The 17,334-nt window shown below is 35.9% G+C and overlaps 1 protein-coding gene across 1 annotated transcript; it reads left to right on the top strand.

The window, feature by feature from the left end:
* The first annotated feature begins 910 nt into the window (after nt 1-910).
* On the top strand, nt 911-2,894 carry LOC140174363 (protein FAR1-RELATED SEQUENCE 6-like). The gene is made up of 5 exons (XM_072198808.1): nt 911-1,062; nt 1,157-1,421; nt 1,829-2,614; nt 2,706-2,774; nt 2,856-2,894. Exons 1-5 carry the CDS (start codon nt 911-913, stop codon nt 2,892-2,894), a joined length of 1,311 nt encoding a protein of 436 aa, XP_072054909.1.
* The last annotated feature ends 14,440 nt before the right edge of the window (nt 2,895-17,334 follow it).

Genomic DNA, 17,334 nt, shown 5'->3' with positions numbered 1-17,334 from the left:
TCATGATTATAGGCCATGCCAAGATTGGATGTTACTGCGGTTAGAAGTGAAGAGATGGATATTTGTTACGAGGTTTGGATTCTAGTTTCATCTTGTATTATAATGCTTGGGACAGTAACCATCCTGATTTTACATTTGTTCGTTTATTTTGCGATTATAGGACATACCGCTTTTGGATCTTTCGGAGGTTGGAAGTGAAGAGATGGATCCTGGTCACCAGGTTTGGACTCAAGTTTAATTTTTGGTAGTCTTGAACCGCATGGTTGATTTGAACATTAACGGTTTTGTTTTATTTTTTTTATTTTTTTAATAAATTTGATACTTAGGTACCAGATCACGATGACCTTCGAAAAGATGAAATACCATGTGTTGGAATGCAGTTTGAGCAATTGCAAATGGCTCATAAATTCTATGTGACATACGCAAAGAAATTCGGGTTTGCGACTAAGATACGGACGACAACCTGTGATAAGATCACAAATCAACCCATCAACCAAGCTATTCACTGTAATAGGGATGGGTTCTATGTGTCTCATGTCAAAGCGTCAACACGAAAGAACAGGATCTCAGCCGCTGGGTGCAAGGCAAGGATATACGTGAAGTTTGACAAGGAGACGCAAGACTGGTTTTTCTTCAAGGTGGAGTTGAGTCACTCGCACCTATGTTCAGCGAGAAAGGCGATGCATTACCATGAGTATAGGAAGCTGACCATGCATGCAAAGCACGTGATCGAGGATAATGATGAGGCTGGAATTCGACCAAACAAGACTTTCCTAGCTTTGGCAAATGAGTCTAGGGGCCATCTAACCTGGGATACTCAGAAAAGGATTTACGAAACTAGATTACAGCTAGGCTCCGAACTAGCAACGTCAACGTGGATGTCAGAGAGATGATGAACTATTTCATGAGAATGAAGGACATCAATCCAAACTTCTTCTATGCAGTGAATTTGGACGATGAGTATAAATTTCAGAGTGCAGTATGGGTGGATGCAAGGTGTAGGGCGTCGTACGAATATTATGGAGATGTTGTGTCACTTGATAGCACATACAACACAAACAAGTATGGAGTAGTTACTATGGGGTTTGTTTTCTTCTTTTTTTTCCTAGTTTGGTCGTGACTGATATTTGTTTTTTGTCGCTATTTTTGCATGTAGGCATGGATTATCGTTTGCGTCGTTCGTCGGTGTCAACTACCATGGTAAGTCGACTGTCCTTGGTTGTGCTCTTCTTGGAAATGAGGAAATTCCAAGTTATGAGTGGGTTTTCCGCCAATGGGTCAAGTGCATGGGAGCTGCTCCACAGCGAATCATTACTGATCAATGCAAATCCATTTTTCGTGCAATAAAAAATGTGTTACTCGATACACGCCACCGGTGGTGCATCGACACATTACGAAGAAGTTACTGCACAAGCTTGGAGGTTATCGCCGGTACAAAGAGTTGTATGATGAGTTCAATGATATTGTGTGAAACTCTGGACCGAGAAGTCATTTGAAGATAACTGGTATGAATTCATAGACGAGCACAACTTACATAACAACACATGGCTGTCAGCTCTGTTAGTGTACAATTATTTTTTGCTCATTAATTAAAATCTTTTTGGTAGGTGACTTTATATGATTTAATAAGAAGTTTCTTTTTCTTTATGTAGACCTCTTTGATGATCGATGTATGTGGGTCCCAATATACTTCAAGGGTGAATTTTGGGCTGCCTTGAGGAGCACGCAAAGGAGTGAGAGCATGCACTCATTTTACGAAAATTTCTTACACAGTCGGACTAGCTTGATCTAATTTGTTCACGAATATGACAATGTGCTTGGAATTAAGGAGCAAAGGGAACTGGAGGATGATGCAGCAGACTCGAGGAGGGTTATCCCTTGTGCAACAACCTCACCGATGGAGAGACAATTTCAGCAGGAGTACACTGCCTGCATGTTTAGGGATGTTCAAATTGAGTTTGTCAAGAAGGCTAATTGTAGTGTCTCTGTTGTTGCTGAAGAGGGGCCAGTGGTATGCATGAAGGTTGAAGAGGAAAAACTAGTGAATGATAATATTCTTTGTGTTCCGTACGATGTCCACTTCGATCGATCCACACAGGAGGTTCGTTGTGAGTGCAATCTATTTGAGAGTTCAGGAGTGTTATGCTGTCATTGTCTTGAAGTCTTCCATTCTTACAAGGTGTATAAAGCACCTAATCGATATGTTCTCCTTCGTTGGAGCAAGAACATAAAGCGCAAGCATACTTATGTCAAGAGTAGTCACGATGTCCATCGGTCGGATGAAAGTCATGTTGCATTCAGGAGACTATGTGCACACTTCTACAACATTGCTCAGGATTTTGTAAACGAGGATGAAGAAACAGCCTTGTTTCATGCTGTTTTGGAAGAAACAAGAGCTAAGCTGACTGCTCACCGTGCCAAGAAGAGGTCCGAGAGTGTGGCGGACTCCCACAACAATATTAGCTCAACAAGTTCGACTGTTGCCGCTGTGATGGACATCCAAGCCCCATCGAAGGTCAACACAAAGGGCCGGCCAAAGAGTAAGAGGCTCAGCGTTGCCCTGGATAAGTCATTTAAAAAATCTGCTCGGAGGAAAAACAAGCATGACCCCCCGGTAAATGTGTGTATCAACCTCGACCCAGCATTTTTATTTGGTATAGTACTATGGAAGAAGTTAACTGTTGACCTTTTGTTTTGTTAACCAGGTGGTTTGTCCGGAGTCAACTCAAGATGTAAAATTCGGTGGTGTTGTAGGCCGGGCTGATCCCGAACAAGTTGGTGGCTTCATGTTTTTGTTAAGCTCCTTTAGTAAAAGTTAAGATTTGTTATACAATGCATTCATTTTTTTTTTCAAGATTAGTGGAAGAGGCTGGTTTCATGGGATAAACATATAGGGTTTAAGTTTATATGTAGTTGACCAGAGAATAAGATTGGATTGATTACATGAAGCATGTTAATGACCTCATGCTAGGTGCAGTGTATGGTGAACTAACGTCCTTCTTCTTGTTCCGTGGTGCATTGCGCCGAACAAGTTTAACTATTTCCTCTAAAAATGAAATAAGCTGGTGAATCAATGCATTGTGTTGGCCACAAATAATGTCAAGCATCAACTCCATCTTGTTTGAACTGAGTAAATCCTGAGAAAACATTTATCAGGCGATTTGGTATTAAGAACCGTTACAGTGATATTCATACAACATGAATAATGACATTCGGGCAAATGTTTACTTAACAAACCTCGTCTCATTCGTAGAGTTCACGATCTTCTGTCCACCTTTCCATTAGTTTAATAACACACATGCCATAGTCAAAGCTACAGGAAAATAAAATACTATTGCAATTAGGATGTCAAAAACCTGTAACGTGCTATGCCACATTAGTTAAAGAAAACTTAAAAATTCTCGAATTTGGGTTATAATTTCATCTCACTTGTTCGGTTGCATTGGGACCTTGGCGTAGGAATGAGCTGGGCTGTACGTACTTCGAACGAAGGCAGAAATAGCAATGCTTGCCATATCTTCACACAGTCTCCCCTGAAAATCATGGAACGAAAAAATCTCCTATAACATGCTATCGTATTAGATAATATAGCTGTATACTAAATAAAAAAAGTATAGTATATTACCACATATGCATCGAGCTTATCTCGTTCATCATCTACTGGTGCAAAATGCAAACTGTCGAGTATAGCTATTCGCTTCGCATTCACCTTAAATGCATATACCCACCAATGATCCCCCGACAATAAGGAAATAACCACTGCAACAAACAGTGCATATGAATAGCTCTATCTCGTTAGAAAAAAAATTGAAGAAAAAAAAAGCATATTGATCTACCTCGAGCATTCAAGAACCACAACATCCTCACATAATAGGATAACCCATTTCCAACAGCATATTATAGTAAACTCAATCAACTTTAATCATGTATTTAATATTTGAATCCAAAGACCGCGTGAGGCCACATATACAAATCATGGTAAAACATTTCATAACTGAAAAAGCAACTTACCCATTTTCTCTTTGCTGCTACTACTTTGTCAAAGAACCTTGTATCCTCACCGAAGCTTGGACTAAGACCAGCATAAATTGACCTCACACCGTCAATAAATGAAGCCAGACTATCATTTCGTGTCATTGATTCCTGCAAACCCACACACATAGTCAAAATCCAAACAAAACTTCTCCACTGTGTAATTAGAAGAATGTAATTACCAAGATTTCTAGAGACACGCAATAGAAATCTCGCTTGAATCTAGATGATTCGATGTCGTTGAAAGAATAGCACATCCATTGAATTACCTAAACAATTTATCTAGCAATTGTAAACTATATCCCGATATAAAGACAGGGAATTAAAACACATGATCAAGTTCATATACTTACACAGCTGTCGACCCAATTGCAGGGTTTCAAGGACCAGAAGTCCTTCCTTTGTAATACCATGTAGTACCGTCCTTCATACTTAGCTAAATCTTGATCTTTGTTCAATGACGAGTCCACTATCCATGTTATGATTTGTTTCTCCTTAGTCTCCCCCAACCTTATTTTTTTAGGCTTAGATGAATTGATTGAATAGAGAAAGGGGTTGGAGTCTTCTCAAACTGAGTTAAACCGAGTGAAAAGCTAGGTCTCTCTGGACTCGGTGTATGGTAGCCTGATTTGTTGGGTAGTACAGTTTGTAGGGGCTGCATAACTATGGCCTTTGATTCGCACCCCTGTTCAACATTATTCAGAACTTCCTCAAATTCAGGACATTGAACAATCGAGATGTCGAATTCACTACAAAGGAATGTGACATGAAGTTAGCTAAAACAACAATTTATGACTAGCTAGACGGCTAATCACAAGGCAGGGTATGACAAATAAAGAAGAGAAATATACGCATGGTTAGTTGGAAATTACTAACCGGTCAAAATCATAGTCACTGAACTGGACATGTGCTGCTGGTGGCGTGTGAGGAGATGCATCTGTGTGGTCAGGGTTTTCTTCTTGTGGACTTTCATGATTGCCCTTGCACACGGGCTCTGCTTGTTCTACATCATGTGGCCGAGGCCGCTGTTGGAATAATCGTATCCTTCTAGCAAGCGGCATGTGGTCATCCTCATCAGAGTCCGGGACTACCAATGGTGCAACATTGCTTACTAGGTTTTTTTCTCTTGGAATTGCTTTCTTGGTGCCGATTCTAGATCGACTTCTGCGGATAGGCAACTTTCTCCTCGTACCAGGCCTGTATTCTTGTTGTGTATATTCATACATATCGTCACTTGCACTAGGAATACTACAACTCTTCGTAATAGATATTGTCATTTGAATGAAAAACATGAGCATAAGCGAACATCAACAACACCACTAAAGTGAACATCCAAAACCCTACTAAAGCGAACATCAACACCACTAAAGTGAACATCCAAAAGGGCTACAAAAAACAAGAATGTCCTTCGTGGAGCATCAAACTCTCAATTACTACCACACAAATCATCAATGAAAACTATTTTCACACAATCCATCATCTTGGCAACCGCATAAATCAATTATTTCATACACGAAAATCCATGGAAATAAATAAATCATAATTTATATTTCTAGTTCACATCAGAACCTAAGTTGAGCATGTTTGCTGCATCTATTTAATTACCAAACTCAACCCAAATAAAAACTTAACAAAAATAACACACAACAAATGTATTCAAACAAGCATTCAAAATAAAATCATGCCATACAACCACACCAATCATCAATGCAAACTACTTTCACACATTCAATCATCTTGGCAGCCGCATAAATCAATTATTTCATACACGAAAAGCCATGGAAATAAGTAACTCATAAGTTATATATCTAGTTCATATCAGAACCTAAGTCGAGCATGTTAGCTGTCTCTGTTTAATTACCAAACTCAACCGAACTAAGAACTTAACAAATATAAACACAACAAATGTGTTCAAACAAGCATTCAAGATAAAACCATACCATACAACCACACCAATCAACAATGTAAACTATTTTCACACACTCCATCAACTTGGTAGCCGCATAATTATCAACAAATTCCAAGAATTTTAGGGGGGATGGGAATTGTCATTATTTCTACTTCGAGAGGTATAACGGGCTTGTGCTTTTTGGCGGCTATCTGACATTGGGTCTATTGGGATCTAGAAATCTTTTGTGATGAACGTACAAGCAAACAGATCGAGAGGCTCGATTAGAACGAATCGGCGGAGAACTTTTTGCACTACAATTATAGAATAGATAATATAGATAATATGGTAGAAAGAAATCAAATAAATTATTTCAAACTTAAGAAGCCATGGAAATAAATAAATCATAAGTTATATATCTAGTTCAGATCAGAACGTAAGTTGAGCATGTTAGCTGCATCTGTTTAATTACTAAACTCAACCAAACTAAGAACTCAATAGAAATAAGACACGACAAATGTATTCAAACAAGCATTCAAAATAAAACCATGTAAATAGATTCACGGTCACTAAAGTTAGCTCTTCAAAGTTTTCATTTATAAACACCATACATCAAAACCAACCATGCAGCCACATACTGAAGTAACTTTCCAAAATTGTACACGCAAATTATATGATAAGAATCAACCATCCGCTCGGATAAGTAAGGATCCAATTAAATAAGCACACAATATATCGTAAAGAAAGTAGATCACCTTATCCGACTCCATATAGCTTGGCTGAGATGTAGTGCTGCCTTTGATAGACGGTGATTGGTCAGTGTCCTTTCGGGGTCTTTTACTCCTTCCTTTATCGTTAACTGCTTCACTAGGAGTCTGTTTTCTCCTTTTTTCTGTTTCCTTGCATTGTTGACTATGCAACCCTGTGTGTTCAACATGGGACAATAAATAGATGAAAAACATCAACGTGAACCTCCAATTGCATCTGTGTTCCACTATACTGTTAAAAAGAGACTAGTAGAGATTGAACCTGTGAGATGACATGGTCGGCCTTCTTATCAAGTTCATTAGTGGTCCATTCAACAATCCAAGGCTCGGGTACACGACATGCATGCAACGGACCATGCTTTAGGTGGTGAAAGTATAAAGCCTATACACAAGTAATTTGAATATTAGGACTTAAACATAAAGCCATAGATCGTTTTTAAATTTACGTAATTTTTTTGCAATACCAGCAACACGAACATGCACCCGCCGTATGTTTTCCGTTTCTCATCTTGGAATTTCCTTATCGCATCCTGCAACCACTTTAATATCTGATATGGCCAATGAAATCTTCTTGGGTTAGAGACGTCCAATATCGGAGGGAGGTGCCATGGAGAAATAGTCTGCTGGCTTGTAGGGTTAAGAAACATCTTCAATACAATTATGATAAAGTATCTTCTAAAGGTCATCCTCTGTTGCTCGGTCTCCATCGGACAGGCAAAGAGAAAGTCCCGCAACTGGGTTGTAGTTTTCTTCTGAAATTCTCTCTTTATTGCCAAATTCGATTCATTTTTTTCTGCAATACTGGTATTGGGTCACCTGCGCGAAATGAAATAGTTTATCACAATCAGTACGTGTCAACATGGGAAAAAGCATAACCACGAACCGGGAGTTTTACATCTTACATAACTTACACTAACCTTCAGAAGGTATGACGAATACATTGCCGATAAGTTTGGCGGAAATGCGAATGTCCCCGGCGTCGACCCTTAGAGTGTTTGTCTCCACGTCATAGGCCCTAGCTAGTTGGAGCATGATGATCTGCTTTACATGCCATTGTAGTACCCGGCACAGGAAGTCAAATCCAATGACCTCAATCTTCGCTAACTTAGCATGCTCATTATGTCATTCCAAATGGGTAAATAAGTTGTTAATGTAACAGGGTGAGCATCGTGTCTCAACTAGTTTCTGTTGAGCAAAACAAGAAAGGATCAGCATATTTTCATAAAAAATAACCAACTAATTTCATTTATTCATGTAATCAATGGGATACCTTTTTACCCATCTGAGTGTGTCGTCGGCCGGTTTAGGAATTGGTTTGGTCGAGCACCGTGATAATTTACACACGCAATATTCAGCCGGCAATCTGAGTCGTAAAGTCTTACAAAAGAAGCTGGTAAACTGCAGCCAAATCACGTAAATAATAGCATTATATTACATTGCAATTGATGTAAACTTAATCATTGGACGCTATATGGCACGACAATATCATACTTATGTATCCAGACAAATGAAAAAATATTGGACACAAAGATTATAGCATGTTTCATATAAAGATCAAACCTCAAAATTTCCCTTTTGTCACCATCTATAAATGAGATAAAAAGCTAACTCATGAAGACATAGCAGCAAATACGTAATCCAACCATCCAATACCCTATCAAGGTGACCATCCAAATTGTACAAAAGAAGTTACTCACAACCCATGAGGAGGAGCACAACCATCAATTACAAACACATCAAAAACAACCACATATCATACACGGTCTAACAAAACAAATTATCACAAGCTTCCAGCGTTAACATCATCTATCAACAACGATGGCAATATTAGAAACTGATGTAAAATACAATAAATAAACCCATAATCACATTTACTTTGCACAAAACAGCATACCACACAAGTTACACCTCAAGTGCATCAAACCTTTCCTTAGATCTATACAGCATATAATACCTTGTTAGAGTGTCCTAAATGCAATTTTGTCGTTTGGGTTTAAAAATCTAATGGTCCAGGCCTATTATGAAAATTATTTTAACTTTATTACAAACCAATAACAACAATTTCAGCTAATTTTTTGGTTGCAATGGCAATAGAAACACAGCAATAATTAGAAATTGACGACACTAAAAAAAATTGAAGACTAGCCATCCAATATACTATTAAAGTAACCATCCAACAAATATAAACCAAATTTCAACAATGGTCAGCCAGTATACGTCACGTTGCATGCACATGGTCCACACGGAAAGGGACAAAAAAGATTTAAATTTGACTGCTATATAAACACGATCCCAAACATTTTTGACCTTTCCCGCGCCAAAATTAAATCAACAAGGATATCAAGATCCTAAACTAACTACATACTCCACAGTCTTTGCGATAATAAACAGCAACCACTGCTTTTCACCATGGGTCATTAGGGATTTAATCAACAAAATATATTTACATTCAAACATGCAACAGCGATTACCAATCCAAAAATGAACGACGAAACCCACTTACATTGGATAGTTATGATTCTTCTAGAGATAATGTTCTTTGTGTTTCCGGTGAACTGTATGTTGACGAGCAAGTGGGTGTTTTTTCCCGGGTCGACTGCTCCGTTGATAGGAGAGAAAAGCGCCCACGCGAGGAGAACTCTGATGCTGCTCGGTTCGTGGGTGAGGACTCTTTGATTGTGTTCCTGGTCGGCGGCATCGCGCCCAGCGGCTTCGTTGCAGAGACGGCGGGATGTTCAGGACCAAGTGCGTGCCGTCCTTGATGCCAATGATGAGGATTAATGGGTTGATGGGTGACCTTCCTCGGTTGCAAAAGGGTTTGGGTGTGTGCAAAGATTGGGAGGGTTTAGGTTCTACGCCGTTACTGGTGTGTGCAAAGATTGGGAGTGTTTGGGTGTGGGGGGTGGGAAAAATGCCAAAACAAAAGGGTTGGGTGATTTAGGGAAAAAGTGTAAATATGAGAAATTAGGTGGTATATTAAACTAAACAGCCATAATAGGATTATGGTTATTAATGGTTTAATTCTTTCTATTAATATTAATTGGGCCTAATAAACAGCCCATTGTATACATATTTCATTGTCTCCCTAGCGGTGCTCGAAAATTAAACAAGAACTAAATTTAGTTTAAAAAATAGAATCCCACTAGGGAGCCAATTGAATATTTGTACAAGGTGTACAATGGGCTATTTATTTGGCCCAATATGAGTTAAAAAAATGAACATCCAGCATAAAATACTACTAATTTCTCAAACATAATACACCTATACGATCTAGAATAACCATCCGAATACCAGAGATAATAAACATCTGATATCCTACTAAATCGAACATCCTTAAATCCCATTGTATACATTGTACAGATACTCCATTTGCTCCTTGTACTTCCTCAAAAAAATAATATGATAAAGATAGTTAAGGTAGTGTGGAAATATTTAAATTTCAGGATTAATAGTTATTGCTATTTACTTTGATCATGCAAAGATATAATTCATGGCAAACCCTAAGTAATGGAATTTCAATTCTTTGGCAATTCAATCTCTTCTAACCTAATTAACTGTTAATTTCTTGATCAATTAATTGTGTTAAAAGATTAAGTTCAAACTCTGGTTTAAAGATCACACAATTCTTAAGAACCCAAAAATAATTTGATTATATGTCACATATCACATTAAATCCACGTAATCGAAGAATTATGAGAAAAGGGTTTCAAACTTTAATTTCCACGATTTAACTTTTTTCAGATTCAAAGAAATTCAATTCAGAAAATAGTTATTTTCCAATAAACTATAATCCTTAAAATGAAAAACGAAACTCAATTCTTAAATAAAAATTAATGTATTAATCAAAATAGAAGAACAATAATATTAATCCATCAAAATAAATAGAGCTCCTAACATTAACAATGAAAGTTTAATTGTCCATAATGCAAAAAAATTGAAATCATAATCTAATATGTAAAACCTAAAACTAAAAGAATGAAAGACGGAAGAGAGAGAGAGTGTGTGTCCGGAATCAGCACTATTTCTTTTATATTAGCATGAAATTGGGCTCTGGGCCGTATTGCTGGTGTTTAGTGCCACTTGGGTGGCGTTTGACGCCAGTTTTGATGATATTCGTGACTCTTTGCTGTTTGTCTGACATTTAGCACTGGGACTCCCGCATGGAATGGTGAGTGGGATGCGATTTGATGTTTAGCGCCACTTTCACGATGTTTAGGGCCATGAGTTCAGAGAGTAATCTATTATATATGGTTAGAACTGTGTCATTTGGACATCTGTAACTCAAGTTATGCTTGTTGGAGTGTGAAGAGATTAGGGTGACAGCATCCACAAATTTTCTTTTCATTTGTTTTCAATTCTTGGTTCCTCCTTGTGCTTTTTCTTTTTTTTTCCCTAACATTTTCCTACAAAAATCATGAAACCAAGAAAATCAAAATACTAATTGAATAATTTCAAAAATAGTATAATTATCAAGCAAAAGTTATCACTTTTCTATAATAAATGCCAATGAAAAGTGTTTAAGATGCTCGTGCACCTCACATAGATTTAACTGATAAATATTCAGCTAAGTCTCCATTTTCCATATACTCATAGATGAGATCTACGTTGGTGTCTTCATAGCAATAACCAAGGAGTGCAGTTAAATGTTTGTGGTGAACTCTGGTGATATACTCACTTTTTGAAAAACTTGATGATATTAATGTTTGAATGAATATATACATGAGCATGAATATTAACTGCTATACCTACTGAAGGGTATTTACAAATTTGATTAATTAATATTATTAATATTAATAAACGGTTACTAACCGTTTTGTACCATTTGGTTGAAGGGACACAACCTTTTAAGGATTGTGTATGTTCAAAACATTGTGTCTATTGGCTAAAGGGACACAACTCTTTAAGAGTTGTATATGTTTAAAATATTGTATCTATTGGCAATAGAAATGACACTACCATTTGTATACGTAACTAATCATAAATGCTACGTGCAATATGTATAAATAAGTCCTTGTCCACTATTTCAGATATGAAGTACTAAGCGTACAATTTACACTACTATTAAGAGATTTTCTTTGTTCAAGAGAGTTGAGAATTTCTTACTATTGCTAATTAAGAAATTCTTAGGTTTCATTGTATCCTGGGAGAGTATTGTCATCAACCCTATAGCAACTAAGTGTGGAGACAAATATCTCTCTAAAGAAAGCGATCTAATCGTGCCTTGAAACCACTACACAAATATAAGATTTTGTCATCTTACCATCTTCATATACCCAACAATTTTAGAGTGATATTTGTTGAAGATGGCACAAGATCAAAACACCACGTTCAAGGTCATGAATCAAGAGTTTGTCAAATTAGATTGCTTTGATGGAACGAACTTCAACCGTTGGAAAGACAAGATGATGTTTCTTCTTTTATTTCTCAATCTTGCATATGTGATTGACCCAAAGACTACACCAATTGCCGATGCCGCTGAAAATTCCTCACAGGAAGAGAAAGAAAAGATTGTTCAATTGAAAAAGAAACGTGATGAAGATACTTTTGCATGTCAAGGTCATATTCGCAATACTTTATCCGACCGACTCTATGATCTCTACATGTCAATTCAATCACCATTAGAGATTTGGAAATCTTTGGAAGAAAAGTACAATACCGAACAACAAGGAACAGATAAGTTTATTATGATGAAATATTTTGAATTTATTATGAATGATACTATGCCTGTCATGGATCAAATTCATGAATTACAAATCCTTGTAAGTAGACTTCGTGATCTACAAGTGGTGATCCCTGAATCATTACAAGTTGGAGCAATTATTTCAAAATTGCCTTCATCTTGGAATGGTTATAGGAAGAAACTTTTACATCTTGGTGAGGACTTCAAAATTGAGAAATTACTAAGGCATATACGTATAGAGGAGGAAACTCGAAAACGTGATGTTGTGTATCTTTCTCAAAGTTCTAAAGTGAATCATATTGGTGAAAACAACACCAATAAGAAGAAAGAAAGTTCTCTAAAAAATTCAAAGCAAGATAAGAAGAGACAAAGAGAGTGTTATCATTGTCACAAGAAAGGACACTATATCAAAGAATGTAGACTTCTGAAAAGGGAAGCACCAAAGACCAACTTAGTGGAAGAGAAGGATCTAATTGCTATGGTTGTAGAAAAAGTACAAAACATGCATATTGGCATGGTTACAGAAGTCAACATAGCAACACAAGGAAAATCAGTTGAGTGGTGGTTAGATTCTGGGGCTACTGTTCACATTTGCAATGATCGCAACCAATTCAAAACATATGAAGAAGTGAACAATAGAGAAGTCTTGATGGGCAATGACAACTCAGCCAAAGTTTGTGGTCAAGGAAGTGTGCAATTAAATTTTACATCTGGAAAGAAATTAAGTTTAATAAATGTACTTCATGTTCCAGATTTGAGAAAAAATTTAGTTTCTGTTAGTCTCTTGTGTAAGAAAGGATTCAAAGTTGTTATGGAATCTGATAAAGTGATCTTACTTAAGAATGATGTATTCATAGGAAAAGGATATTGTACTGAAGACATGTTTAAACTTAGTATTAATAAAGTGAATGTTTCCTTGTATGTTGTTGATTCTTGTGATTTATGGCATAGTAGATTAGCACACTTAAATTACAAATCAATTGAATATATGCAAAAGAATAAATATATTGATCTTAGTAACAAGGATTTTAGTAAGAAATATGATATTTGCATACAATCTAAAATTACTAAGAAACCTTTTCCTAAGGTTGAAAGAAATACACATTTATTAGAATTGATTCATAGTGATATTTGTGAGCTAAATGGCAATATTACTAGAGGAGGAAAAAGATACTTTATAACCTTCATTGATGATTGTTCTAGATTTACTTATGTGTATTTGCTTAGAAATAAAGATGAAGCTTTTGAAATGTTTAAGAAATATAAAATGGAAGTAGAAAATATGCATGATAAGAAAATAAAAGTTCTTCGTAGTGATCGAGGTGGAGAATATTTTTCTAATGAATTTGATCACTTTTGTGAATTACATGGTATTGTGCATGAATCTTCCGCTCCATATACTCCACAACAAAATGGTTTGGCGGAAAGAAAGAACCGTACCTTAGTGGATATGGTTAATTCAATGTTACTAAATGCAAAATTGCCTTACAATTTGTGGGATGAAGCATTATTGACATCATGTCATATCAATAATAGGATACCATCAAGACATAGAAAGGTTTCTCCTTATGAAATTTGGAAAGGAAGGAAACCTAATTTAAATTATCTTAAAGTGTGGGGGTGTTTAGCCTTTTATCGAGTTTTTGATCAAAAGAGAACCAAATTGGGGCCAAGAGCCATAAAAGGCACTTTTATAGGATATGCTCAAAATTCTAAAGCATATAGAATATTAGACTTAGTGTCTAATGTAGTTGTTGAATCAAGAGAAGTAGAATTTATTGAAAATAAATTTATCAATTATTCAACTTCTAATTCAGAGTATCCCCAAAATGATACTAATATTTCACAAGAAATAAATAATCAAAATAATAAACGTCTAAGCGACAAAAAGTTTATTAAACCAAGGAAGAGCTTGAGAGTAAGAAAAGAAAAGGACTTGGGTCCAGATTTTATTTCTTCTCAGGCTATCACCTTTTTGGTAGAAGGAACTAGGAATTCTGTAACAAACAAGATTCCTATTGCTATGAACATAGAGGGTGATCCTCAAACATTCAAAGAGGCTATGGCTTCAAGGGATTTTGCTTTTTGGAAAGAAGCAATAAATGATGAAATGGACTCAATATTATCTAACAATACTTGGGTCTTGGTTGATTTGCCTCCAGGATCAAAGCCTATAGGATGTAAGTGGGTATTTAGAAAAAAAGTATAATACTGATGGTTCATTACAAACCTTTAAAGTAAGGTTAGTGGCCAAGGGGTTTAGACAACAAGAAGGTCTAGACTATTTTGATACCTACGCACCTGTGGCAAGAATGACTTCTATTAGGGCTCTTATAGCATTAGCATCCATACATAAGCTTCATATACATTAAATGGATGTTAAAACAGCTTTTCTAAATGGAGATCTTAATGAAGAAATTTGTATGGAGCAACCAGAAGGCTATGTGCTACCCGAAAATGAAAAGAAAGTTTGCAAATTAATTAATTCTTTGTATGGGCTAAAACAAGCGCCTAAACAATGGCATGAGAAGTTTGATTCAGTGGTGTTATCAAATGGCTTCTCACATAATAGTGCGGATAAATGTATTTACTCAAAATTTACTAAAGATTATGGAGTAATTATTTGTTTATATGTTGATGATATGTTAATCATCGGAACAAATTTAGAAGGAATTCGTATAACGAAGGAGTATCTAACTTCTAAATTCAAGATGAAGGATTTGAATGAAGTTGATACAATATTAGGCATAAATGTACATAAGAATGAAGTTGGCTTTACTTTAAGTCAATCTCATTATATTAAAAAGGTATTGGAAAAGTTTGATCATCTCACAATTAAAGAATCCAATACGCCATATGATCCTAATCTTAAATTAGAAGGAAACATGGGAAGATCTATAGCACAATTAGAATATGCTAGTGCTATAGGAAGTTTAATGTATGCAATGCATTGTACTAGACCTGATATAGTATTTGCTGTGTGCAAATTATCAAGGTTTACAGGAAAGCCTAGCAATCAACATTGGAAAGCTATAACAAGAGTTCTTGGTTATCTCAAGAAAACCATAAACTTGGGATTACATTATAGTGATTATCCCGCAGTTTTAGAAGGTTATTCCGACGCAAGTTAGATTACAAATCTTAGTGATAACAAATCCACTTCAGGATGGATTTTCACCATAGGTGGTGGAGCAATAAGTTGGGCCTCAAAGAAACAAACATGTATTACACATTCTACTATGGAGGCTGAGTTTGTAGCTTTATCAGCCGCAGGTAAAGAAGCGGAATGGTTAAGAAATTTGTTATATGATATAAAGCTGTGGCCACAGCAGACGACAGCCATTTCAATCTTCTGTGATAGTGAATCAACCATGTCTCGAGCATATAATAAGGTTTATAATGGAAAGTCTAGACATATAAGTTTGAGACATGAATTTGTGAGGCAACTAATAGATGATGGTGTAATTACCATCACTTATGTAAGATCTCAAGAAAATTTAGCAGACCCTTTGACTAAAGGTTTGTCAAGGGATAAAATCAAAGAAACTACTGCTAAAATGGGATTAAAACATATTATTGCTAAATGATGGGAACCCAACCTTATTCTAGTAGACCACTAGTTTCAAGGTTTAATGGGTAATAACAGGTTATTTAGCAATTGAAACACTAAGGTATAGGATTTAGTGCTATTTACAATAAATTAGGAGGGTGAGTTTAAACTCTTAATGGAATGATAATATTATCTATCAAAAGATTCCACCTATATGAATATAAGAGTGGTGCCGCTCTAATCGAGAATTTTAGAGGTTTTATTCTCGTAAATATTCATGAAACCAGGATGAGCACAAGGCCATATAAGTGCTTAAAATTGTAAACTCTTGAACTTGGAGGGTATAAGTAATGTGTGTGATTTTTGGTACTAGCATATGGAGTATAGGTTTAATCGATTAGACACCTATTACTTCGTTAGAACTTTAAAATTTACACTAAAAGAATGTTTAATCTTAGTGACACATTCTTTATGCATATACTTGTATGACATTTAAATTTTGTAAATAGTGGGGGATTGAAGGGTATTTACAAATTTGATTAATTAATATTATTAATATTATTATTAATATTATTAATATTAATAAACGGTTACTAACCGTTTTGTACCATTTGGTTGAAGGGACACAACCTTTTAAGGATTGTGTATGTTCAAAACATTGTGTCTATTGGCTAAAGGGACACAACTCTTTAAGAGTTGTATATGTTTAAAACATTGTATCTATTGGCAATAGAAATGACACAACCATTTGTATACGTAACTAATCATAATTGCTACGTGCAATATGTATAAATAAGTCCTTGTCCACTATTTCAGATATGGAATACTAAGCGTACAATTTACACTACTATTAAGAGATTTTCTTTGTTCAAGAGAGTTGAGAATTTCTTACTATTGCTAATTAAGAAATTCTTAGGTTTCATTGTATATTGGGAGAGTATTGTCATCAACCCTATAGCAACTAAGTGTGGGGACAAATATCTCTCTAAAAAAAACGATCTAATCGTGCCTTGAAACCACTACACAAATATAAGATTTTATCATCTTACCATCTTCATATACCCAACACCTACCTATGCCTCAAATTGCTTATATCCCTGAGTTGAAGGAGATAACATTTTAACAGCAACTTGAGTATTACTTATATAGCCATGGTAGACGGTTCCAAATACTCCATTAGTTCTGCTGGAATTTTTCCAGAAAGTTCATTGCCTGCTATGTCTTCATAGCAAGTGTTAAACTTGTAGGATTTCACATGAAACCTCTCTGAATGACTTTTAATGACAGCATGTTAGGTAAGAAATCAGGTACTTCCCCATTTAATCTGTTATTTGACAAATCCCTCCAGAAATGATTAGCATAGAATAATAAATTAATAGTATCTTGATATGAGACTTTAGACTCTAAGATCAGATAC

The sequence above is a fragment of the Arachis hypogaea genome, chromosome 7, assembly GCF_003086295.3.
Source record: "Arachis hypogaea cultivar Tifrunner chromosome 7, arahy.Tifrunner.gnm2.J5K5, whole genome shotgun sequence".
NCBI classification, from domain to species: domain Eukaryota; kingdom Viridiplantae; phylum Streptophyta; class Magnoliopsida; order Fabales; family Fabaceae; genus Arachis; species Arachis hypogaea.
The sequence above is the reverse complement of the archived record's forward strand: the minus strand, read 5'-3'. Positions and strand labels throughout refer to the sequence as shown.